Source organism: Polypterus senegalus, chromosome 11 (genome assembly GCF_016835505.1).
Source record: "Polypterus senegalus isolate Bchr_013 chromosome 11, ASM1683550v1, whole genome shotgun sequence".
NCBI classification, from domain to species: Eukaryota; Metazoa; Chordata; class Cladistia; order Polypteriformes; family Polypteridae; genus Polypterus; species Polypterus senegalus.
Window position 1 is genome coordinate 23,111,150 of NC_053164.1, and position 26,380 is coordinate 23,137,529.

The 26,380-nt window shown below is 41.7% G+C and overlaps 2 protein-coding genes across 5 annotated transcripts in view; one reads left to right on the plus strand and one right to left on the minus strand.

Moving 5' to 3' along the window:
- The window catches only part of LOC120538737 (spectrin beta chain, non-erythrocytic 4-like), a 461,881-nt gene that overhangs the window by 426,799 nt on the left and 8,702 nt on the right, over window positions 1-26,380 (plus strand). The window contains exons 35-36 of the mRNA XM_039768162.1: window positions 2,029-2,303; window positions 19,524-19,691. Coding sequence (XP_039624096.1) covers window positions 2,029-2,303; window positions 19,524-19,691 — 443 coding nt within the window. The remainder of the gene's footprint in view (window positions 1-2,028; window positions 2,304-19,523; window positions 19,692-26,380) is intronic.
- LOC120538738 lies at window positions 822-11,562 on the minus strand. 4 transcript variants are annotated; one of them, XM_039768163.1, is made up of 10 exons: window positions 10,698-11,562; window positions 10,131-10,566; window positions 9,710-10,037; window positions 8,870-9,265; window positions 8,562-8,771; window positions 8,167-8,465; window positions 7,839-8,079; window positions 7,476-7,724; window positions 1,819-1,930; window positions 830-1,081 (listed from the first exon to the last, which is right to left on the minus strand). In XM_039768163.1, exons 2-5 carry the CDS (start codon window positions 10,367-10,369, stop codon window positions 8,622-8,624), a joined length of 1,113 nt encoding a protein of 370 aa, XP_039624097.1. In that variant the 5' UTR covers window positions 10,370-10,566; window positions 10,698-11,562; the 3' UTR covers window positions 830-1,081; window positions 1,819-1,930; window positions 7,476-7,724; window positions 7,839-8,079; window positions 8,167-8,465; window positions 8,562-8,621. The 4 variants fall into 4 exon arrangements, with proteins under 4 accessions (XP_039624101.1, XP_039624097.1, XP_039624100.1 ...); XM_039768167.1 differs by lacking the exon at window positions 10,698-11,562 and having other exon boundaries at window positions 822-1,081; window positions 1,819-1,856; window positions 10,131-10,612; XM_039768166.1 differs by lacking the exons at window positions 830-1,081; window positions 1,819-1,930; window positions 10,698-11,562 and adding an exon at window positions 6,449-6,489 and having other exon boundaries at window positions 10,131-10,612.

Consider the following 26,380-nt stretch of genomic DNA (forward strand, 5'->3'; position numbering starts at 1 on the left):
TTGCTCCATATTGACCGGTCTGTAGCTAAACTTCTCTATCACAGCGGTTCTCAAACTGTGGGGGGGCGCTGAAGCTGTACAAGGGGGTCGTCGAATAAATGAACAAGACATCAAAATTCATTTTTTTCATTTTTATTTCAAATTTAAATTTGCAAGCATATAATCACAACGAATGCATTATAACTAAAATTAAAATAAAACATTTCTAAGGCATAGATCTAATGACTAATATGTGCCTGTTTTAACGTACACAGCCTGTCCAGGTTTGGTTTGATATTCGAGATATCGAGACACTCTGAGCTCCTTTTCCATTTGATGTTTGTTTCTACGACGAGCGGCGCCGCTGCTGCTGTTTTTATAGTCGCGTATTTTCAATCCAGAAAGTTCGAGACGTATCGGTATCTGTCACAAACATTCCGGTAACAGTAGATCAGGTGAACATTGGCAGTGTACCAATATTGCCAAATTGAGTTAAATAATTTACTGCGTATTGGGTTATTTTCATGATGCAACTAACAGCGGTATAATATTTGTCAGACGAAAATACGTTTGTCTCGCGCAGATTGACTTCATCAGTGTCCTTGTTTATAGAGATTTTTAAAAATTAAAACATATTTAATTGTTTCTTTACATAAAAAATAATTAAATAAGAATAAATAATTTATTCTTTGCATTTTAGCAGTTATTAAAGCACTTTAAGAAAAATAAATTGCAAATATTTCATCGAAGTTAGCCGAACACATGCAAATCTTATGGAAGTAAAAATGATAGGATACTGCGACACCGCACAAGTATCATACCTTTGTTAGTTGTATCATGGGTTATCCTCATCTATCTTATATTATGCAGGGGGCGCATAATTATTCCAGGTAGAAAAGGGTGGGGACACGAAATACGAACGTTTGAGAATCATCCGTCACATCATCTAGTCATATTTTCCTTGTTGTCTCCCAATACATCTTTTCCTCCGCAATTCCATTCTACAGTAAGTGTCCAAACCATCTGATCCTTCCTTTCTTTATATCTTTTTCCTGAATATCTCATGTAACTCCTGAATGGTCCTCACTGTACATCTCTCTGCCTATAAAATAAAAACAGAATGCAAATCTTGTAAACCCATATTTCAATGAAATTAGAAGAAAGAGAACATATCAAATGTTGAAACTGAGAAATGTATTTTTTATGAAAAGTATAAGTTCATTTTGAATTTGTTTCTGCTAATGTGGAGTGGGTGAGGAGGTTGGAGTCTTGAAGGTTCAGGTGAGAGAGACAGAATCATGACATGCTGGCTATAGTTCGTCAGGTGCGCATCGAAGTATGACTCAAAATCATCTCAGATGCATGTGGAGGGTGGATAAGGCAATGAATTTTCCTGGTTTGTTGTTTTGGTGGCCCCTAACAGTGGAGATGTTTGTAGAGGTATGCTAGGGTTCAGCAATTTGTTTTGTTGTTCGAGGACTCAGTTGTGTGGTGCGTCTCAGTTTCTCCTGTCTCGGTGGTCATTACAAGCTTACCGTTAATAAGAAGAATGCACAGTTCTGTTTTTGATTGATGTAATGAAATCCCCCTTCATTTCAAATAAAATATAATTGCATATTTTTTTATAATTTTCTGTAACAAATTCAGTAATTCTGATTGATCCTACCTTCATATTATTATTATTATTATTATTATTTCTGCAGAAAAAAAAAAAATATATATATATATATATATATATATATATATATATATATATATATATATATATATATATATATATATATCTATATATATATATATCTTTAAGCTGTTTATTAATAAATAATTTTTAGAACTCACCTTTTCTGTGGCATAGTCATGGAGAGCTACAGGTAATCCTGGGCACAAGATAGGAATCATCACTGTAAGCAATGGGATGCTAGTCCATCATAGGGCAAGCATTAATAGAAGTCTGTAAAATAAAGAACGTCAACCAGCCGAATGACTCTTGTTAAATTTCCAGTAAATATTTGAATTATGTTGTAAGGTGTTATTTATGTTTAACTACAGAGTAGAGAGAGAGAAGGACCTCCACGTCTCCCGAATGGGCTACCTGAGCGAACACCTCGCCCCGACCGGCCTCGAGCCCGGGACCGACCTAAACCTCGTAGGCGGCCAAGGCCGAAGGACCCAAACGCACCACCAGGAGAGGCCAGACGATCTCGTTCAGCACCAGCCCAGAGCAGCTCGGCTCTGCCTCCCCTCCCTCCCACCCATACAGCCCAGCATGAGGGGACTCTGTTCCGAAAGCATGAAGTCGAGAGCCAGAAGAAGGCTTCAAACAGGTATGGCAGTTGCATGTGTCTAATTTTTAATTGTTATGATGTGACTCCTTTAAGTTTTTACAGTTTTTTCTCTGACTTTTAACAAAATCATTAAAATATCATTTATGTAGCTCTTCAGGGAACAACAACAACATTTATTTATATAGCACATTTTCATACAAATAATGTATCTCAAAGTGCACTCAGCTGGCGGTAGGGGATCTGGTAACATCTAGTTTACATTCCACCCTACATGGCAGATGAAGAGATTGCAGCGCTTGTCTTTGACAATGGATCTGGTATGTGCAAGGCTGGCTTCGCCGGGGATGATGCTCCCCGTGCAGTGTTCCCCTCAATTGTGGGGCGCCCAAGACATCAGGGTGTGATGGTAGGCATGGGGCTGAAAGATAGTTATGTGGGTGATGAGGCTCAGAGCAAGAGGGGTATCTTGACCCTGACGTACCCCATTGAGCATGGCATTGTCACAAACTGGGATGATATGGAGAAGATTTGGCATCACACTTTCTATAATGAGCTTCGTGTGGCACCTGAGGAGGGGATGAAATTTGGTGGTTGCATTTATTTTGTGTCAAAAATCCTATCATATGAAGCCTGAAAACACAGAGGAGTGAATTAAGAACATTTACATCAGGTAGAATGCCCAGTGGGCGCTGGGTGGTCTTTTGGCCTTGGGACCCTTGCAGATTTTTTTTTTCCTCAGCCTAACTAGAGATTTTTTTTTTTGCTTTTTCTCTCTTCCTGGCCATCTGACATTATCAGTGAATGCATCCTGAGATTTACATCATGACATAAGGACACTATTCTTCTACTTGACATTTATCTGTTTTTAAGATCGTTTAGATTCGTTTTCTTTGTTACTTAATTCTTAACATTATTGCCTAATCTTATTTGATTTTTTTTTCCTTGTCCACTTTCTCTTCTTTTAAAGCACATTGAGTTACATTTTTTGATGCAAATGTGCTATATAAATAAGTGTTGTTTAGATATGTTTTTATTAATGTTTCATTCTCCCATGATGCCATTTTTTTTATGGGCACTGCCATTTTATGCCTTTGTGTTATGTGGTTGCTAGGCTTTTGCTGTGCGGGATGACTGGAAATCCGTGCTGCGTGATGCCTTCACTGCGACAGTAGAAAGTCGTGCACCTCCAAGTCTTATGATTTGGTTTCAATGTAATTATTTTTTTGGCTCTTTCTGTGGTAAACTTCTTCATTTTCACTAATGTTTTAGATCATGTAGATTCTGATTTCTTAACATTTTTTTATATGGTCTTTATTTGATTCAGTTTATTTATTTTCAGCACAATTTTGTGGAATAGTTGCTACCGGGTTGTTTAGGAAATGATTCAGAATTGTGCACTTTGGGACGTCTCCGTCCAGTTGGTTTGTTTCCCTTGACTCTTGAGTTTGGGCTTAGTGTTTGGTTTTGACAGTCTTATAGTTTAACCTCCTTGCCTGTCTTTTGGTTAACATCTTTTCTTGAGATCTCATCCAAAATAATCCCCTGTCTTTCTTTATCTGGCAGAGCACCAGGTAATCTGAGTGTACAGATTTATTTAAAAAAATGTAGAGTGTGGCTTACTGTTATCAATTCTGATCTCCTGGTCTGACCCTCTTTTGCCTTTGACTCCACATTGCGTCTGTCGTTTTGCAGTCGATTCCTCTGACCTTTGACCCTTTTGCTACACCTTTTTTTCTTACATTTTGGGCTCTGTTTAAAACCTTTTTTTTTTTTACTTTCTGGCTTCAGTCTCAGCTTGTTGTCCTTTTAGCAAAGGAGGACTGTGTATGTATGTATGTGGAGATCAGAACATGTAGTGTCAGTCAGAAGACTGGTAAAGGATTCGGAGTATTCCACACAGCAGCTTTAAAAGAAATTATGGCTAATTTAATGGCTGTTATCTAAAGAAGTATACATGCATTTGATTATGTGTGTGGTCTTCAGCATGGGGAAGGTGATATGTAAATAAAATTCATTGTTATTGTTGTTTTTAAAGAAAGGATACAGAAAACCAATTAGTAATTACACAAAAAGTCCACTAGATGTCAGTATTATTTTCAAATGAGTCTGGTTACTAACTATTTGAGGGCTGAATATTTTTTTCCAAAAAACTCAGTTTTCTGAAAAGCACACAAAGGAATGGTTTCACACATAAGTCAACATAAAACGTCTGTTGCTATGTGGTGCGGCTGCTGTTGGCGTATGTTCGGCATCTCTGGCAGCAGTGGCTGCATGGCGGCACCTTGATGGTCAGCAGGAATGCACGGTGGGCCTGGATGTCTTCCCACAGCAGGTGGGTGGCGGAGGCACTGTGATCCAATATGGTTTGTACCTCTTGACATCATAAGTGGTGGTCCTCCCAGGCAAATGCTGCTGTAGGCGCATCAGCTACACGAAAGTGTTCAGTGCCACGATCAGATGATGCTGGGACCTCACTTTCATTTCTGATATCCATCTCCAGATCAGTTGCATCAAACTCAGAGTCCGAAAAGTCAGAGTCCTATTCAATGAAATGATGTAAAACTTCCATGGAGCATTTTGCTTTGTACATTCGCTTTGGTCTCTCACCAGATGTCTGTGCCATTTTAGAAGTTGTTTGCTCTTCGCTACTCACGCACGTGTAGGGAATCGACGTTCAATCAACAAAGCTATGTAACTTTATTTCTAGCAAACAGAGTTAAACTAAAATGTAAGGGCGCGTTTTGTTGCAGATTACAGCTGATTACCATCCTCTTCTCCTGAATTTTGACAAAAGTTGACATCAGCCCTGAAAGAGCTAATTTCTTGAGAGTTTGGCGTATCAACAAAGTATTATATTAATGTACTAACATGAACATATTACTAAAATAAACATTGCTGTATGTAAATAATATTTAGACAAACATTTTAATACATAAATGCTATACTGCATACTTTAAAAAATATGTAATACAAGATAAATCTAAATGAACTTACTTCTGGTCATTAAATGTACATTTTCTTACTTATCTATGTGGAAATGACTATCACACATGCACCTTGAATTATGAGGGAATATTAAAAGAGCTGAGCCTTTACAGTTTAAGCAAAAGAAGATTAAGAGGAGACCTGATTGAAGTGTTTAAATTTATGAAGGGAATTAGTCCAGTGGATCAAGACTGTGACTTTAAAATGAGTTCATCAAGAACACGGGGACACAGTTAGAAACTTGTTAAGGGTAAATTTCACACAAACAGGGCTGGCACCCTGCCCGGGGTTTGTTTCCTGCCTTGTGTCCAGCAGACCCCCGTGACCCTGTAGTTAGGATATAGCGGGTTGGATAATGGATTCCATTACATTTTTTGCGCAAAGGCATGTATGCTCTTAGTGTTATCAGCATTTTTATCGGGTTCACAGGCCACAGCACTGCACAGCACTGTTTGCTGGACCCATTTCTGTTTGCATACAGAGCTAAGTGGTCTGTGGATGATGCAGTGAATTTAGGCCTGAGCTTTAATTACCAACACCTTGCGAGGATCTTCCTTGTGTGCTTTAGCTCTGCTTTCAATACTCTCATCCCAGAGTTTCTATAAGAAACTCACCTAATGCAATCTGCCATTGGATCACGGACAAGAGAAGATCAGAAGATAACTATGATAAAAAATGTAAGTTCTTCGTGGCAGAAGAAGGCCGCCTGCTCTGCCGAGCAGGGTCCATAAAAGGTGAAAGGGGTGGACGCATAGCCGATTAGCCACGTGGTCGCGGGAAGGTAAACAGAGAGCCCTTAAAGCAGCAGCAGGACAGAAGCAAGGCAGACACAACAATTCAATCAACAAGGTTTATAAAATGAAATATATACATATAATAAATAGAAATCAAACAATAATCCAAGAAAAAATAACATAAAATAACTATATACATACAATAAATATCAAACAACAATTTTTGCAATAGGGCAGCAAGGTGGTGCAGTGGGTAGCGCTGCTGCCTCGCAGTTAGGAGACCTGTGGTTCACTTCCCAGGTCCACCCTGCGTGGAGTTTGCATGTTCTCCCCGTGTCTGTGTGGGTTTCCTCCCACAGTCCAAAGACATGCAGGTTAGGTGCATTGGTGATTCTAAATTGTCCCTGGTGTGTGTGCCCTGTGGTGGGCTGGCGCCCTGCCCGGGGTTTGTTTCCTGCCTTGTGCCCTGTGTTGGCTGGGATTGGCTCCAGGGGACCCCCGTGACCCTGTAGTTAGGATATAGCAGGTTGGATAATGCATGGATGGATAGGTTTTTGCAATAAAAAATAACTGTCAGTGCCAACACCTGCAGATGAAGCCCAAAATTAAAAAAGAAAATTGAGAGCAGGAGGCCTGCCAACATACAAAGTGCCAGTCATTTGCAAAGATTGCAAAAAAAAAAAAAGTAAAAACAGCTTGAAAAAGGAAGGAGGCCTCCCTTCCTGCCAACATACAAAGTGCCAGGCAGTTATACAGATTAACAAAATCTTAAGCAGGCCTCCTTGTGAACAAAAAGAAAAAAAGCAATATATGGGCCCATCTACAGATTAAATAAATAAATAAATCAAAATTTTTTAATGGGCATCCCCCCCAGCATGATATTTTTTCACCCTCCTCTTTTCCTCCTGCCATTCCTGGACAGTGTTGCCGGTTGAGGTGGAGTAAAGGAATTCCCCCGCAAAGCAGCAGTGGCCACAGTGCTGGCAAATATAGGCCTCTACCTTCTTCCTTTGTTTGTGGGGGATACCTTGTTGTCGTGCCAGTTCGTCCGCCTCCTGCTTTTTCTTCCGCCGCCAGGCAGTGGTGCAGGGTAATGATGGTCCCGCCAGTGGCGGTGAAAGCGGAGGAACGGCACTGTCAGCTGGTGGGGGGAGTGGCTGGGTGCCAGGTGCTTCATGTAGCATGGAGGGCTGCCCAACGATGGGTGGTGCCACACCCACGGGGCCCCCGAGGTCGCTGTGTCGCCTGACTGGACAGGTCAGCTGCGCCACGGAAGTGAAACTGTTCTGCAGTGGACTGCTCGGGGCCTGTGGGCCATGGGCGTATGGAAGGGGTGGGCTCCTAAACAAGGGCCAAGCTGCTTGGCAATGGCACAGCCATCTCCAGAGCCCGCTGTACCAGCTCCCTGGTGCGAGTATACTGCCTACAGGGACACAAAGCAAAGTAAGTCATAATGGGCATGGTGGATCCCACTTGTCCAGTGTGTACTTACCATTGTGCCAGGGTGTGCTGATTGAGGGGGAATAACTGGATACGTGTTTGGGCCACGAGTACTGGGTTTGTAAGGACATTCTCCTGAATGCAGATGTAATCGCACATTACAGCTGCCCAGCCGTTCACCCTCACACTGCAGATGGTGGTTCCTTCGGGGTGAATCCTGGACAGCTCTGCACAAACGGTCTCCACAAGGCGGCTTATGTTTGGCATCTGTGCGGCTTGGCCGTCTTGGCTGACCATACACCTACAAAATTCGTGGGGGTGGGTTTGGGAGAGAGGGAGAGAGAGAGAGAGTCAGTCCTGCCATCGATATCTGATCAAATAGAAAGAGGACACGCCAAAGAGGTTGAGCACCTACCGTTGCAAGCTCTCCACTCCCGGTGTGACACTGGTCTGCAAGTGCTTGCATTGGAAACCTCCCCTTCACCAGTCTTTCCTGGTGGCGTGGCGGGAAGTGAACTGGGGCCTTGCCGCCCTCTGGGCAACGATCTCCGCCACTTGCTGCTGCGTCACGTAGGCAGATGATGCAGCTTCAAGAGACTGCAGGCCAGGTTGACCACGTGCTCGTAACCCGGGCCAGTGTCAGGTCCAAGGCTATTCTGTTGGGGGAAGAGAGTGAAAGTGAGAAAGGGGAGTACTCATCAGAAATTCCACAGGTATATCACGACTCGTCGGGAGAGACTTACCGGCTCATGGGACACCTTTTTAATGGCTTCGTCTCCAGGGGAGGTCTCCTGGTTGGCTGACCTAGACTGTGAGGCGCCTGTGATGGCAGGGCGCTACTGGGACTTATCAGACGACAAGGGTTGTGATGCTTGTCGGGCGAAGTCCTCCTCAAGGCCGAAGAGGGTCTGGTCCACAGGTTCCTCTATGGACCCCTCATCCTCTTGGAAACCCTCGTCGACACTGTCATTATCTGGATCAGTCCCATCCAGTCGACTTCGACCGGTCTGCGAAAATAGGTACTGGACGCCAATGAGCTCACCTGTGAAAAAGAGGGAACTGTTTTAAAATGAAAAGGTGGGAGAGAGAGAGAGAGACAGAGACAGACCGACAGACAAGGGCTCGACACCCGCCTCACCAGTGTACTTCGCAGGCCGGGTGTAGTCCTCAACCAGCTTCTTGTGATATACAAGTTCGCTCAGCTCATTGAGGGAGTGCTGGAGTTGGCCACTGTAGCAGACAATATCATGGTCTGCTGCCTCCACTGATTTTGCCGCACGGTCCTCGTTCCATCGCGCCAGGCCTTCCAGGAGATAGGCCTGAAAATGGGCTGCGCTGGCTGAAGTGCCTGAAAGACACAGTGAGAGAGAGAGAGAGAAAAATGCAATGCCACCCACTCCCATGCACAACACAGGTCACAAAGAACAGGTTTCTGGGCACCCTTACCAGGTATGAATCGGTCCAGATGCAGATGGAACGACTCCAACAAAGTTGAACCTCTCGCACACCTGAACACCGGCAGCGTGATCCCCCCTTTGACCAGCCGCCCGGTCTGCATTTACAGGTGCACGCTGGGTGGGTCCTAGATGCAGTGGAGGCGGCGCCTCTGAGTCTTCCAAATATCCCAGATCTTGTCGCGGTCCAAAAGCGGGACACCCATGGTTTTAGTGGGATCCCCGAAGGCCTCCAGCATCTTGTCAATGAGCCAGCCGGTCTCCTCCGCCGGCGGCAGTGGCAGGCCAGCTCCTTCAACGGGATGCTTCTGTAGCCGGAGCCTTGGGTTCCCTTCCCCGCCTCACCAGCCTTGGCTTGCTGCAGCCGGGCGACGTCTCCCAGGTCCCACTGAAAAATGCAGAACGAGAGACGCGCCATGAAGAGGCTGTATAGTGGATGGCTCTCAGTGGTAAAAACCGCTGCGAAGCGTTGCATCAGATGCCACACGTTGAGCCGCACCACTAGCTGATCCCACTTGTGGAATAAGAAGGACACCTTGGATGGTCCCCCGTGGAAACAGCAGTCTCGGTCCACATAGAAGACCAGAGGCGGGGACACACTGGCATCACAGTATCACTGCATCAGCCCGGTGGCCATGGGGTGCAGGCCAGTGCCCTCGGCTGCAGTGAGGACGCTGATCAAGATCTGGCCATGCTCATTCTCCAAGTTGGTCACCCAGGCTGCAGTACCTGCTGCGGCACCAGCGAGTTTCTTGGTCAACTAAACGATGAAAGGGAGAGTGACGGTAAGCTGGAAGGAAAGAAGGAAGGAGGGGATGGCGATATTGCTCACCTTCTTGGTTGAGTCCATCTTTAAGATTGAGCCAAAGATGGAGGTGATCCGGGCCTTGGTCTCTTCTAGCCTTGAAGCCACCTCCCTGGCATAGACGGAGAGCAACCACTTTGCACCGGGCACCGGGGTCACCCGTGGTGGTAGAGGCGGAGTTGCAGATGGCTCGGCACCCGATTTGATAAACTTGGCAAATGCAAACAGGAACTTTTTGGACCGCAACATCCAGGACCTGGTGTGCTCCTCGAGCAGATATCTGCGCAGCCGGTTGGCCCTGTTGCCCAGCGTGCGCTCACGCATCTGCCCGATGAGCTTTTTGTCACAAGGTAACCTGTGTTAGACAGAACAGAGACGTTAGGACTGCCCGTGTGTGCCCATCTACCTGTGGAGAGTTGACCCAGCTATTGGAGACTCCTTTTCTGACCTGTAAGTCAGGATAGCTGGGAACTCATCCTGGTGGATGTGGTGCAGCTGATCCAAGACATCCTGCGACCAGCCCACCACCTTCTTTCTGCAGCACCGGCACTCCAGGTACTCCGTGGCTATAAAGTACCATCCGTCTGTGTCCAGGACCCTCTGGACAGTCCTGCAGAGTATGGCTCCCGACAACCTGTGGCTGCACGCCGTGCAGGAGAGCTTGTAGCCCCACATGCGGTACGGCATCCACAGGAAGAACGGACACTGAAAAAAGGTGTTGGGCGATGTCGGGGGCTGGAGGTGCACATTGCGTGGGCCGGGAGGAAACCACCAAAGGCGAAGGTTGGATGTCAGCGTAGGCTTTCGTCCTTGACCCTGGTGAAAAGGACCCAGCTTACCCACATGTGCTGTTCTTTAGGTAGTGAGCCCTTGGGCAAAAGTAGCTGTTTGTGCGTGAGTGACAGAGACACAGACACAGAGAGAGAGAGCAAGAGAAAAACAAACAAAAAGAATCAGACAGGGCCTGTTCCTTTCCCAGCAATGGCATTCAAAGAAACACATGCTTTTAACTCACCTCTCTCATGGCTACAGACAGTGTTTTTTTCGAAGGCTGCTTTATAGGATCAGCCATCGGTTGGGAGCGCTGGGATGGCAAAGGCCCTCCACTGGTTGCAGACTGGGAGGTAGATGCTGGGGAAGGTTGTTTACAAATTCAAACAAATAACAGGTTAAACAGAAAAAGAATCTCGATGACGGAGGCTGCTGCAGAGAGAGAGGCAGTGGTTTTGGGAAGGGAGGAGGTTGCTACTGCCTTTGCCTCATCTCTCCACCACACATACAGCTGTAGTGCATGCATCTTGGTCCCGACTTTGGTGGTCTGCCGCCGGAGCCATTTGATATAACTGCGTTGGGGTACAACAGCAGGAACGGTAACAGGTGAACAAATGGAAGCAGGGTCCCACTACCTTGCTGTGCTCTTCCCCTCAGACCCTACCCAAAAGTCTCTCACCTCTTGGCCTCCCGAGCTTCTGTATCGTAAAGGTCCTGAAACGTCAGGTGTCCATGTTGGCTGAAGTTGACGAGCCTCTTGCCCTTATCCGGGGTCCTGTCCGACCCGTCTCTCTCCCGTCGATGACAGATGGCCGTCTTCATGCCGAGAAAGAGCCAGGCGTAGGAGTCCAGGGTGTTCTTAATGCTCGCCAGCTGGAATGCAACGAGCGGGCTATCCGACACCTGGCCATCTTCGCACTTCCTGAAGTGGGTTGCCAACACCATGACGGCATAGCTGAGATCATGGGTCAGCAACCATTTAAAAGTTTGACCCCGGTACTGTCCAAACTGGAGCTCACTGGCGCTGCGCACCAGCTTGGAGTCCCCGGGATCACCACCTGCTGCCCGCACACGTCTCTTGGCCTGCTCCCTGACCATCTCGGCCGACTTTACCCTGAACGGCACAGAGCCGCTCAGGCGGTTTGCCTTGGCGACCTGGATCACCTCGGCGGAGGCCTTGAGGGTCAGTTCGCCAGAGGTCTGGTGGCGGAACTGTGGCACAGGGTTCAAGCTGGGTAAATTAGATAAACCAAGAGAAAGTTACAGTTCCACTCCAAAGTTTTACAACACCTCTGTTTTTCTTCAAATTTAACCAGCTGGAATGCAACAAGCGACCTGAAACAGATCCGCAGGAAACTGGCAGATATTTCATTTAAAGTTTAGGTTACCAAAAACTGAAATTAAAAGAAATTTCTGAATATTACAAATTGGCCTTCAGGGAACAACTAATAGGTTCCAACCTACATTTAGTCTGCACCAAGCGACGTTGCCTCCAACAGAGATAAAATAAACAGTAACTGAGCGTGCAAAAAGAAAAAACGAACAAGGGAACAACAAGACTATAAGCCGCCGGCTTTTGGCAAAGTCTATAAGCACCAAGCCTGATATTCCAAAAACTTTTTGAATTAACCTTTGTGTTATTTAACCTATGAATACTTACATGTCAACACCGCAGGTGATGTTGGGTCTATTAAAACAATGCAATCAACCAGTATGCCAATTAAAGAAAGAAACCTTTGTTTTAAGAGGAACACTGAGACTACAAACAAAGACTCACGTAGGAACACTGGTGGCAGTCATGGTAAAGGATACCAGAAACAGTTAATACTGAATTCTGAAAGAATAAAGGGACACACACAAAAAAATAAATAAACAAATATAAAGGTTAGTAATACTAGTACTGACTTTTTTAAGGCCTTTAATAATATTACAACTACCTTTTAGCATTATTATTACTTATTATCAGTGGCGGACCATATATTTCACACCTAGGCCTTCAGTAGTGCTCCGTCTGAATCAACCCACCACTCAAAAACTAATTTATGGTTATAAAAACCTTCTTAATATGCAGAAATACAGTACAAAGAGCCACTGCATCGCAGATAGATAACTCCTGTAGCCACAATAAATGCCTTTATTGAATAGACAAACCAGGGGTGAGCAAGTTCCTTTCTACTGCAGCCACAGCCGCGACACACATAAAAAACATCAATAGTAACTCATAAACTTGCAATATTATTTAGGAAAATCGCAACATTTTACTCACCAAAAATTAGGATTATTTGTAAACAAAATCCATCCTCCTCTCTTTCCTCAAAAACAGTTCAATTACTCTGTCGTACGGATTATCCGTGCGCTTCAGTTCCATCAAAAAGTCCCTTTCTATCGCCATCAAAGCTAATGCTGAAAGTCGAACCTGCCCTGTCGTATTTCTAGTTTATTTCTAGTTTTAATTCGCTTTGTCCGCTCGACAGAAGCACTGTACACGGGAATGGTCACCGCCAAATATAACGATGTGAACAGCTGCCCCATGCTCTCATTCAGATTTTTCTGATGAAGGAAGTCAAGGAGATCAGTGGGAGATTTTCTTGCAAAATCATCCATGGTATACATTACAGTCAGTTCTGTTTTTAGCCGAGACAGATCATAAACTGCTCCGTGGCTCTGTGTTAAACTGCATGCGGGACATTTTTCTTGTATTCCCAAAACTTCTGGGGGTCGAGGAGCGGTCTTGAAATCTGGTCTGTGTCAGGTGCATGCGAGGATCTTGCGCTTGACCTCTTCGTGCGCTCAGAGCGCCTGCGGTGCGTTCAGTGGCCTCGTAGAGTTCCTCATATCGGCTTCTATTTCACTCAACAGTGTCACAGAACTCCTTTACCCTAGCCAGACAAAACTGCACATCCAGTTTTTTGTCCTGTAGTATTGAAAAGAGCACGTCTGAATACTCAAAAATGCCATTGAATGTGTGAAGCAAAAAACAAAACTCAAAATCATCCAGACGTGCTTTAAATCCATCAGCACAGCGCACTGTGTCCTCATCATACTCGTCATGATGCTCCAGAATGTGATGAAACAGTTCCTTTAGAGCATCTCTCTTCTCAAAGACCGTATTGACCACTCTGGATGTGTACTGCCACCGTGTTGGTGCCACACGAGGGAGACGCCGCTGGCAGATTTTGTCCAGTAGTTGCATGCGCTGAGGCGATCTAGAAAAAAATGCAGCAAGGCCATTGAGGTGGCCGAAAAAGATCTTGCATTCTTTAAGCTTTGAGGCCCCTTGAGTCAGTACTAAATTGAGCCGATGTGCATAGCAGTGTATGAATAAAGCCAAAGGTGCTCTCCCTTTAACTTTAGCCTGCACCCCATTTAATCCAGAAGACATGACCGCTGCGCCGTCAAAACACTGTGCCACAACTTTACCCAGACATTCATTTTCCAACAAAAATCTGATGATAAGAACTGCAATGTCTTTAGCTCGCTTCCCACTGGTATCATCTTCAAATCTGACAAATCACTCCTTGACACCTGTGCCTGTTATGTAATGCAGGACCAGTGCTAGCTGCGCTGCGTTACTTGTGTCTGTCGTCTCATCCACCATAATAGAGACGAACGGTGCTTTTTTAACATTACTTCTCCCATCACTTCAGCAATAGCGGTGATCAGGTCGTTTTGTATTTTACCCGACGTCCCACTAAACACTTTATTGGTGGACAGGTGGTAATGTAAATCCGTATTGCTCTCAGCAATGAGAGAAAGAAGCTCCACATAGTTGCCTCTGTTATTGGATCCCGCGCTTTCATCGTGTCCCCTAAATTAAAGTCCCTGTTTGCCCAAAAAAATGACAGAGTCTATCAGTCTTTTTAAGATTTCTGGTTTTCTTCACCTTTTCATTGTGGAGCACCGTTTCCCTGCGCACTTGCTCGTTCAGCCGTAGATCCACTCTGGTTTCCCCAAAAGTTTTGGAAAGCACCGTTGCTTGTAACAAAATAGCTATTACACCATCCTATCCAGTCAATGGGTCTGAATACGGTGACGTTGCCGTACGCCTGCTAGAGGGCCGTACTGACACCAACTCAAAATCTGATTGGTTGAAGCAACAGTTTAATCGACATTTATTTTGTGTTAGAGGGCCTACAGAACGGATTGTGAAAGCCTCCGGGGAGACTGACTTTGACTCTGCCTGGCAGCAAATCATGGCTGAAATGTGATTGGTTAAATGCTTTAATACGAAAATACATGTCTGGAAGCAGCACAACCATCGGAAAAGCTATGAAAGGAAGCGGACAGACTATTTGGAATTATTTAATAAGTATTTGTGGACAAAATATAATTAACATCAGTTTGTGATTCAGATATATTTTTAGGCCAGCAGAGAAGGCCTTGCAGGCACTGACGGCCCACCACTGCTTATTATTAACAAACATAATTATAACGCAATATATTACTGAAACCAATTTGCTAAAAAGAAAAAAGAATACTTTCATTAATATGTACAAAACAAATAAATTCTCATTAGATTAAACTATATCTGTTTTATTTCACTTCACTATAATCCTTGTGTACTAATAGTAACAGCAATAGTACCATATCAATACTACCAGTGGGCCCCACTTTCACTTTATGATAAAACTTGATGACATCGCCGCGGGGAGGCGGGTTTTTCAGAACAGTAAATCGAAACACTTCTCGTTCTAGCCAGTCAAAATTTACAGAACAATCAGCACAAGAAAGATTCAACCAATTAGAAGACAGGCGTTTCCACGGTTTAGCCAATCACTGCACAGGGCTGCTTGTCAATCACCTGAGAAATCGGGACAGAATCGTAACAGTTGCACTGAAGATCGGCACTCTTTAGGTGCTGTAGCATTATATAATGGCTAGATTTCGGTATTTCCTGCTAAACTGTTGGAGAATATTTTTGTCATTTCCAGCAGTGCAGATCTTTGTTCACTTCATTCTTATCTGAATACAGAAGAAAATATATCATATAAGAATGATTTTATTTTTACACTAAGACATGTGTGCCAGCTGTGGCAACTGCTCTGGAACTCTGCACCTGCCTGGAAGCGTCTTTTTTGTTTTTTGTGACCAGTAGGGGACATTTTAGTGTTCCACTACCCAGACACAACCACACATACACAAATTCCAGGTGCAAATGTTAGGTTTATTATTATAAATTACCTTACAAAAGGCTTCTTTAATAAACACCAACACAAATCCAAATTCTTTTCTTTCTCTTTTCCTTGTCCTCCACTCCTCACAGGCCAGCATTGTCTGTTGTCTACACCCAACTCCAACTCACCTGGAAGAGGCTGAACAACTTCTTTAATCCTGAACCCAGGAGTGCTTCCGATGCTACAACATAGCCCATTGGAAGTACGTCTGGGTCAAACAGAAGTTCCACAAAGTAGGGATTACAAATCCCATCATCTCTCCCTATAAACAACACAGGGATGCCCCATGAGACTAGAGGTCCCAGCATGTCCTGCAGGTGTCCATGTGGGAATCCTAGCCTGGGGATATTCTAGTATATCGAGGGAGCCACTGGTCTGAATACATTGTCTCCACCATTCCTCAATTACATTGTCCTCCCGGCCAGTTAAGGAACTTGGGTCCATTCCTTCCGGGACACCTGCATATTCACTCAGAGGCTAGCCACCTCCTGCCAACCTCCCAGCAAAGGCAGGGAATAACCTGCCTTTCTTCTTGGCCATTCAGCACGGTGGCCCAGGTTATTAATCTTGTGCTGTCCCGGTTGGGATGCCTGACCATGCTTGCCGTCCATCACAATGTGTACTGTGTATACTCCTGTTTGTGCTCTGTTGAGATTCCTGCTGTCTGTTCCGGTTCAATCCCCAAACCTGTGCTGAGTCTCTTCGTGCGAGTTACTCGGGCATCTGCTGTTACAGAGGTGTTGAATAATTAGACTCAACTTGTGACCTCACAGATTGTTCAGTTAAATTATTTGTAGAATGTGCAATTGCCATAAATAGTCTGATAAGAACAGTCAGAAAGAGATAATGTCCAAATTAATTATTTATTAAAATAAAAGTCCATGCTGCTCGTATATTCAGAAAGTTGTTTACACCAAAGCTAGATGATGATGATGATGATGATGATTATATATATGATATGTGTGTGAGTGGTTTCCTTTAACAAAAATAAATATTAATTTAAATTGACTATAAGAAATACAGATAATATCTAAGAACATGACTGAACTAAATACTGTATCATAATGATACAGAGAATAAACTACAATGAACACTGTTATGCGGTAACCGATAAAAATGAATAAAATATTATTTTGTACTTAAACTTATATAAGTTTGAAAGTACTGAGGCAGTTTAAACAACGTTACGAGATGCACTATTTATGAACTCTAATAGGTAAGCATAGGCATTACTGGTTAGAAATAATAATACAACTATGTGAACAATAAATAATACATGAATAACGAAATAACACACAGAAAAATTGCTTAACAATTATCCTGCTTACATGTTTAAATATCCATACAAAAATTACTTTCACACAACAATGAAGCAGTTTCATACAGACACAATTCCCACTTCTTAATGATTAAGTTTCGGAGACATTCCTGGAATGTGATTAATACGATATGAATCCTGCTTCAAATGAGATATTATTTGTAACAATTAACTGTAACATGAGATACCGCAAGTTGGCCTTTCTTCCAGAGATGGCTGATGCCACAACCCTCGGGTGGATTTCAACTTCAGGGCAGGGCCGATAAATATTATATAATTATATAAAATTGACAGGTAAGATTAAAACATTGTTTCTTGGCTGTGGAGGACATTCAGGGTTGAAAGCAGGGTACATCTGCAGCAGAATAGCAGATCTTTTGTGCTTTGACTATCTATGATGGTAGTCTCAGTGCCCTTGAGGTGTATGCTATCATTGTCCGCATACTCACCTGGCCAAAATCTCAGTTCTCGTCTCTCTATGCCTAGACAATTTCTGTGAATGCCGGCAACACTAGGGGTGTCGTTTATAAAACTTTGCATGGATTAGAGTGGGAACATATGCATACACCAATAAAAAGGAAGATTTGTACACTAAAAAAATGTGATTTAGAAAATGTAGCGTAAATATATTTGCTGTATACGCAGTTTACCTTTATGAATCACAATGATTTCGTAAATATTCATATGTCAACGCTTCTCAAACCCCGCCTGGTTGCCACCCTGAAACAACTATATAGAGACTGAGCTAATTAACGTCATATGTGTGCATTCATGATGCCGCAGATCTACATTTGCTGGTACTGCAGTGTTTTATAGTGGAATTTCCTAAGGTGACCCTTTTATCCCTTTATGCTCTTTACTGTGTAGACCTTAATAAAATGTCCAAAATCCCATATGTTTATCACTCAGTGATCAGGTTTATTAGCACTTTCACCCCTCTTCTCTTTTACATCTTTAATGTCAGGTAATTAGAGTAAAGAAACAGGCAGGAGTTAAGTTAATTATGTATTATTGATAAACATGTAGAGTATTGAACCAGACCACATGCCTGTCTCAGTATGGCTGCCAACATAGAGTTGTCTTCTCTTCATGGCCATATGATGAGAAAGAGAGGATAAAGATAAAGGCAAGGTGACCAATTTTATACAATTCTTACCAAAAAACTCAAACCAATGGGGTGTTATAGTAAAGAATGAAACTCCGATTCAAGACTAACCATAAACAGCCATACTTTGGACCAAAAGAATTAGTCTCCCTGTCCTTTCCTGACCAGTTACCAATGAAAGCTCTCAGGTACAACTCATCCCCCAATTGCCTTGTTTAGGCAGTTTGTGGCTTTCCTGCTGTAGATGGCTCACAGGCTCATGTACATCCAAACACCAAAGTCCTTGCCAAGCTGGTCTGATGCTGCATCCCCATCACCATAAATTCCACATCCTGAGTCAGTCCTAAACACTGGGGGGCGGGTGGTTAGCAATGCACTGCTGTTCTCATCAATGAAGCAAACTGTGCCTCCTGAAACACTATTTAATATTACATTTGCATTGTCTATATTACAAATAAAGACATAAAAATATTCATCAACTTCTGTGCGATAAATCAGTCCACAGCAAGCAGTCTCTGACACGATGTATCGACTGAGCTGGTTAAAGGTGTAAGGTGCCAGTGTCTGAGCAAGTAGCCACTGTCACCTGGCACATGTACAGAAGTGATTGCTGATACAATGAGCAGTGCAGGCAATATGATAAAGGTTCAGTTACTTACTCTACCTTACCAACAAGCCAGCCATCATGTACAACAGCAGCATTGTAAGCAACTTGTCTGACAATGCTACTTTGCCTCAAAATAAATAAATGATGGGTTAACCAAGGCCACCGAGCCATAACATTTGTCAATCTTATCTTGGCATCGCAGATGCCCTGTGTGTTAATGAAATGTCACTGCACACAGTTAACAAAAGCAGTGTCATTTTTGTTAGGTTCCCATATTTCTACGAGTGTCTATTGCCCCAGTTATGTTAGGAAAATTGAATGGCTCTTTTATATGTGGGGAGTAAATCATGTCTGTGTGTTTACTGGGATTTATGTGAAATCCTGATATAGTCAATTTAAACTGATTAACAAAACAAAAAAAAGTTCTTCAGTGCAATTACGCAGCATTGGCCCTCATAAAAGGGAATTAAATTACAGTCTGTACATCATATTCATCACTTTTGAGCTTTAATATGTTTGTCACGTCAGCGGTCATTCTACTAAAGGCTCAGTGATATAAATTCTTATGCATGTAAGTTGTCATTTAGCTGGTTTGGCTGCATTTCCCTGCTTGATTATGGTTGTCATAATTTCCCTGTTTCTCTAAAATATTGTGTACAGATGTGTCAAAGTTGCCATAAGTTCTCCTTTCAAGGTATTTTTTTTAGAAACCCAACATGCATGCAATTTGAGCGTCTTTTTGTGTGTACACAAGTTGTATAAATCTGACCCCAGGACAAATTCCACTAGTGTATTGTTAAAATAAATAAATAAATAAAAATGTCATTGTCTCAAAATGTCTCAAGATTTGCATCTTTGTTTCATAGGTCCTGGGTGAGCCTCTACTGCACAATTTCTAATGGTGAAATGGGATTTTACAAGGACGCCAAAAACACAGCTTCCACTTATAATGGAGAGCCACTTCTTAGCCTTCAAAACTGTGCTTGTGAAGTTGCAAATGCTTACAAAAAGAAGAAGAATGTCTTCAAATTAAAGTGAGTAGTTAACATTGACAACCTTTTAGACATTTTCTGTCTGACATATAGTGTCTCTCACTCAGGAAATTTATTTTTAATGCTGGCTATCTGAGCAGTGAGTTTATTTGCTTGTGAAAACTCTATATAACTTTAGAATAAAATATAAATTCAATATAAATTCAATGATATATAACAGTAACGTTTTGTAAATAATTGATTTTGCTTTATACTTTTTCATCAAAATTATGTTAAATTTGAATAAATTACCCATCTTTATGACATAGTGACCTTCAAGATTAGATACCACATCTGATGCTATAAATGAGATTGTTTTATGTATTAAGAGTCCCACACACAATTTTTCAAATTACCCTGTGGTAAATTCCTCTGTGCTTCTGGAAACAACTAGCCGTAACTTAACTCTTCTTTTGTCTTCGGCGGCTTTTTTATCTTTTCTTTGTCCAGGTGATATTTGGGGTCATTATTCTCCTGAAAGAAAATGTAGTATATGTAAGCCAGCATGTGATTTTAGAGAGTTCTGAAAAAAAAAGTTCTAAGAAAATGTTTTTGCAGATAATGATGGACCTAAATCCACTCCTTTTTTCTCTCATTCAATTTATTTTGACCAGATCCTCTAAACCGGTGGCTCTCAAACTTACTCGGCCTATAGTTTTATCTATAGTTGTTCAGCGGCGACCCTTTATTAGTATCATTTGTAATGTAAACTAGCCAACATTTTCCTCTGAATGGCAGAACTTAATAAATAACAGTAAATATATAATTAATATTTAAATACAGTGTACATTCAAAAAGAAATACTGATGGTCATGTCATTTTCAAACCCACTTAATACTGACCAGGGTCACAGCGAGATGACTGGAGCCTAGCCCATCTGGCATGGGGCACAAGGCAGGAACAAACCCTGGATGGGGTGGCTGTCCATTGTAGGGTGAACACACATAACATAAACATGGCAGGTCCAATTTAGTGTTGCCAATTCATCAAACCTGCATTTCGTTGGAATGTGGGAGGAAACACACGCAGACACAGGGAGAACATACAAACTCCATGCAGGGAGATCTGGGGATGTGAACTCCTTACTATGAGGCAGCATCAGTATCACAGTGGCACCATGCCGCCCGATACAGACAGTACTCATCAAGAAATAACTTGACAGATCAGACCACAACAAACCCATCACAATGCTTCACAGAAGCTTCAACCTACTTGTAGACATTTCTACATTTGTTATGGAACAAAACTTTCAAATTTAAAAAGTCTGCAACACATTCTGCCACTGTTCATCAATAAATCCCTTACACTCTTTTGGGATGCTCTGATCTGTTTTGTTTTGTTTTTTTTTAAGACAGATACCAATCACGGATATCATGTTACTGGATTGGCATATTCTGATATTGATTCCAATTTTTATTTTTCTTTAGCTCTTTAAAAAACCTTTAAGCCATTTTCCTGCATAAGCAGACATGGAGAAGCCTTATGCTTTATGTTATAGTGTTACCTTTGCTATTTTTATATTTAAACTATAAAGCACAGGTGTTACCTGTTCATTGTTTATTAACAAAATGAAATTCACTAGGCTTATTGTTTAGTAACCATAAAATTGGCAAAATAAATAAAATACATACAGAAAGTACTTATACATTTTGCATATGACATTAATGAAAATGAAATGCTTCTCATAAGTACAGACTGTCATAATGTTTAATTTCTTCTGCAATGTACTTATCTGAAAAAAACTTTAATTTTAAAAAGTAATTTTCATCATTTGTCTAACAAAACATTCTATATGTTATCACATATTGATTCAATTAATTGGTATTGGCAGTTAAAAACACTTCTTAAATTTAAATATACGTTCACTTATAGGTTTAAATCATTTCTGATCATTAATTGCAACTTTTTTTGCTATTAAAATATTCATTTACTATATTATTATTTTTTTTTCTAGTGTACCAGAAAGACATTCATAATTGAGATGTAATCATAATTATGGATTAATATATTAATTCTGTAGTACTTATTTCTAATCAAAATACTATATGGCACACTATATATATATATATATATATATATATATATATATATATATATATATATATATATATATATATATATATATATATATATATATATATATATATATAGTACAGTGTATATACTATATGGCACACACACAAACAAACAACAAATACCGTACAATCCATTAAAAAAGCTGCGAATCAATTAAACGTTCCTAAGATGTTTATCAAGAAAATATGAGGCTTAACATGCTTAACAGGTTTTTAAGTAACATAAACACTCTTTGCTGTTAAGCCAACAAATCTTGTTGTTCACCAAGCAGCAATTTCAAATTCTTTTTTCTTTTTCTATTTGAAAATGAAAATCACACAAGCTCACTCACCGTCAAAACTCAGACAAGCCGTGTTTGTTTAAAGGATTAAATGAAAAGAGTCTGAATTCCTTAATGTAGCTTTTCTTGCTGTTTGTCTAATTGTAATAGGACAATTTCTCCAATACCTTTAAGTCAGTTTTTTACTCCACTTTCTTTAATGGAGAGGCTGAAATTCTGGTCATCTCTGTCTGTCTGCCATACTGCTCTCTGTTTACAAGAAGTTCACAGCAGTTCAACCAGGCCGCCTCCATGTTTGTCTCCTGTCATGTAGACAACCACCAGACCTGCAGCAACTAATTGTCCGAAGCTCTCTAAGTGAACCAACAGAAAATGGCACATCTCCTTGCCTACAGAAAAGATGTAAAACGTGTGCCCACATCTACAATACACACCATATAGTTAGTTATACCAAACTGCCGACTTGAACATCTCATAAAGGGATCATTTTCCTGCAGATCATCTAATGTGGTCTACCTAATTCTCTGCATGAAATGTCCTGACACTGCACTCTATGTGGGAGAAACTGGACAAACACTTCGCCAGAGAATGAATTTACACAGATTCCACATTAAACGTGGCAACACAGATGTTCCTGTAGCGGCCCACTTCAACAGCCATGGACACGGTGAGAGGGACTTTAAAGTCACAGTGCTTATGGGCAACTTCAGAACACAGCAAGAGAGAAAAGAATGGGAAGTCAAACTCAAAAATGTAATATATTACAACAGGGGTCCTCAGTCACAGTCCTGGAGGGCCGCAGTGGCTGCAGGTTTTTGTTCTAACCCGGCTGCTTAATTAGAAAGCGATTCTTGCCAATAATTTAATTTCATGGCTTGTTAATGCTTTAACTCTGCTATGTCAGGTAATTCTCATATTCTTTCTTCCCCTTTCTAAGGATATCATCCAAATGATTTGAAGGCTAAAATGGATGAGTAATCCTCAGTCCTTTACATTTTTCTCTTCACTTTCCTTCCAAGTATTTAACTAAACCCCATTGTGCATGATAAATACACACAGGGGTAAATGGTAACAAGCTAAATGGAGAACTGCTGGTCTCTTTTGTCATTTGCATGTTTTTGCTAATTAGGAGCAATTAAAAACCAAGAATACAGCTATTTAACACTAAAATAAGCAATAAGGGTTCAAAATCTTAACAATCGAGACCACTAAAGTGAAGCAGAAGTGTTACTTGAGCAATAAGTGCTTCTGATTAAGCAACTGGATTGGAGCAAAAACCTGCAGCCACTGCGGCTCTACAGGACTGTGACTGAGGACCCCTCCATTACAACATGGTTTAAATAGAGACAAGAATTTTATGGCCAGGTATGAGGATTGTGTGCAACTCTCGGACTGATGTAGACAAGCTGACTACAGACCCACATTGTATTGAAAAACACATCAGAAACTTTCAAAGACTTTGTTGGACAGTTATCTTATCCAAAGATCTTGACCATACATTGTTCTCCTCTCTTGATTAATGAATCTCATCCTGAAGAGGTCTATTAATTTTTTACATTTAAGATGTCTCACTTAAGATTTACCAATGTTATTACTTGTTCTGGTGTATATATAAACACAGGGAACTCTAGTTTCTGTATAACATCTTGCCTGAAGAAGGGGCCTGAGTTGCCTCAAAAGCTTGCATATTGTAATCTTTTTAGTTAGCCAATAAAAGGTGTCATTTTGCTTGACTTCTCACTACACTCACAAAGGCTAGCATGATACAACACCCTAATACTACAATTGTCTGTAATTTTCTTTCTCATCTCCTCAGATGATTCTCTCTTCTTTGCTTTCTCTGGTACGTGTTCAGTGTGGGACACTAAACAGCAGAGTGATGACTTTTCTCCATTTAAATTGGCTAAATGACTGATTGCACAATTGTTAAAGTGTGAAACTAATTCAAGAAAACAGCTAGTTTAAAAAATAACTCAAATCTAATTATTTATGATCTTTTCTAGAGGTACCAACAAATGTGTCCAGTCCATTTTAGAATACCTTTGTAGAATTAGCAAACACTTAATCTCTTTTCACATTTGATTTGCTTTACTTGGTGACATCTCAAAGGCATGCAGGTACACAAGTTAGTGCTCCTAACTTAAATCACTTTTCAGGCAGCATGCAGCACTTTTTCAATGACCTCTGATGGTACCAACAAATTTTTCACATCTGTATGTCCGTTAAGATGTGTCGGTTTAACCATTTCCAAATTTTTCAATGATGCGCCCCGTAATTTGTGGTTACCGTCCAGTGCTCCCACTTATTTGTTAAACTGCATCACTTGTCCAGTTTGGCTTACCTCTGACTCGTTAATTTGAGTCAAGTGTGCTGCTTAGGGAATTAAATAGATGCTTGGAATGGTGGGGTGCCTCAAGGAGAGGTGTGGGAACCAACCCTAATGTTGCCTTAGCCATCCCACAAGGTAACAATTTATTTCTGGAATGCTTTACATTTTATGTTTATATTTATCTGCTTAGACACTTTTATCCAAAGCAACTTACAAAAGAGGTCAACATAATCAAGTAAACATCAGGAGACTTCTTGGGAACAAGTACTACAGGGCAAGGTTGCACGATTGATCATCACAAGTAAAGATGCTAGCGGGTTGCAATTCCTGGGTTACAAAAATCTAACAGCTGATATCAGTTAGAAAGAAATTCACCAAACAAAAGAGAATTCAGATGCTTGTTAAGCCCAATGAGCAAGTCAGAATTCTGAATGGATGTGGGTAACTTGTTCCACCAGCTAGGAGATACACGTGAAAAGAATCTGACATTTGATGAGATTGAGATTTGATGGCATTTAGAGTTTGCATTGCCAGACACTATTCATCAGCAGAACTCACTGAGAACTCAGGAAGGACCACAAGACCTCAGGATTGTCTCTATATATGTAGTGGCATAGCCAGAGTTTGTGCCGCTCGGGGCAGGGGGGCGGTGAGGGGCTTCAGTTTGCCTCCATCCAACATATCTGAATATGTTAACCTATTTAGAAAATTAAAATGACGTATAGAGAAAAATTAAGATACATTTTGTATAGATTTATTCCTATATATAGAGAAATAGCAATACATTTTCACATATAACTATTTATAAGCATCAACTAGACAAGAATATAGTATAGACACACTAATAAGCCATGTGCAAATTATTTAATATAATTACGCGGCGAAAACCAGAACCAATGTAGTGTACAAGTGATAGGTGGGGATGTTTTCTGCGCATAGCAAGAATACATTCGGATTGATAACAAAATGAAATTCTAAATTGTAAATTAGTTGTTTATCTTCCTAGAAATTATTATCGGTGTAATGTTTGTGTTTATTTTTGTTATTGCCTCATAAATTTCAACTGCTGTATCTGATGCCGTCCTAGAAGGACAGTCTGAAAATTATTTTTGAAGCATTTCTGGGTAAAAATCTGAGAATTTTAGTTTTTTCATTCATGATTGATATTTTTCCGAACCCTGCTGCTTACACACGAATTGTACTGAGCCTTTTGGCCAATAATGGCGCCCCCAAAATGTGCCACCCGGGGCGGACCGCCCCCTCCTAGCTACGCCACTGCATATATGTAGTGTGGCCTGTATGTGGCGCTCCAGCTCCTCAAACCTGACACAAACAGACACAGGCACAAGTTCAGCAAAAACACACACAAGCTTTGTATTGTGTTGTGGGAAACTCTTTCCTAATCATTTCCTGAAATTCAGCCACAGTCACAAGCACAATAATAAAAAAGCACACAGCACTTTGTCTTTGCCTTCTTTCTCTCTTTGCCTCTGTCCACCTCCACTCCTCCTCCAGCAGGCTTTGCCTCCTGGAATGAAGGCATCTGTTATTCTGCACCCGGGAGTACCCCCGGTGGCCCATTAGCATGGTCTGGAAGTACTTCAGGATGCATCCATGGAACCCAGAAGGACTGACTAGTAGGACTCCATCTCCCATGAAGCTTTGAGGCAATCTGTGGCCCAGGGGTACTGCCATCTGTCGTCCCGAGAGAGGTAATGCCTTTTCCCTAGTCTCTAGCCCAGTCCTTTCGTTACAGAGGCATCCCAGCCTGGTAAGGACCCCAGTTGTCTGCCACAGTAGGTGTTGACCCACTAACTACTCTGGAGGCAAGCGTCAAGGATTTGAACTTAAGATGTGTTTTTACAGGAAATCAATGTAGTGATCTGACAAGAGGAGCAACATGTACCCACTTGGACTGGCTGAACACCAAACATGCCACTGTCTTTTAGATCAAACGAAAAAATGGTTACTTTTTATTGTGTCAATGTTTGTGTTTATTCTAATCTT

Bases quoted from the DNA above. Each gene is read 5' to 3' on its own strand.
- LOC120538738 (XM_039768167.1), bottom strand. From the start codon at position 10,369: ATGCCGTACCGCATGTGGGGCTACAAGCTCTCCTGCACGGCGTGCAGC. The intron at 9,266-9,709 runs GTGAGCAATATC...TGCATTTTTCAG, and splicing joins AGATGGACTCAACCAAGAAG to TGGGACCTGGGAGACGTCGC. The intron at 8,772-8,869 runs GTAAGGGTGCCC...TGTGTCTTTCAG, and splicing joins TCTGGACCGATTCATACCTG to GCACTTCAGCCAGCGCAGCC.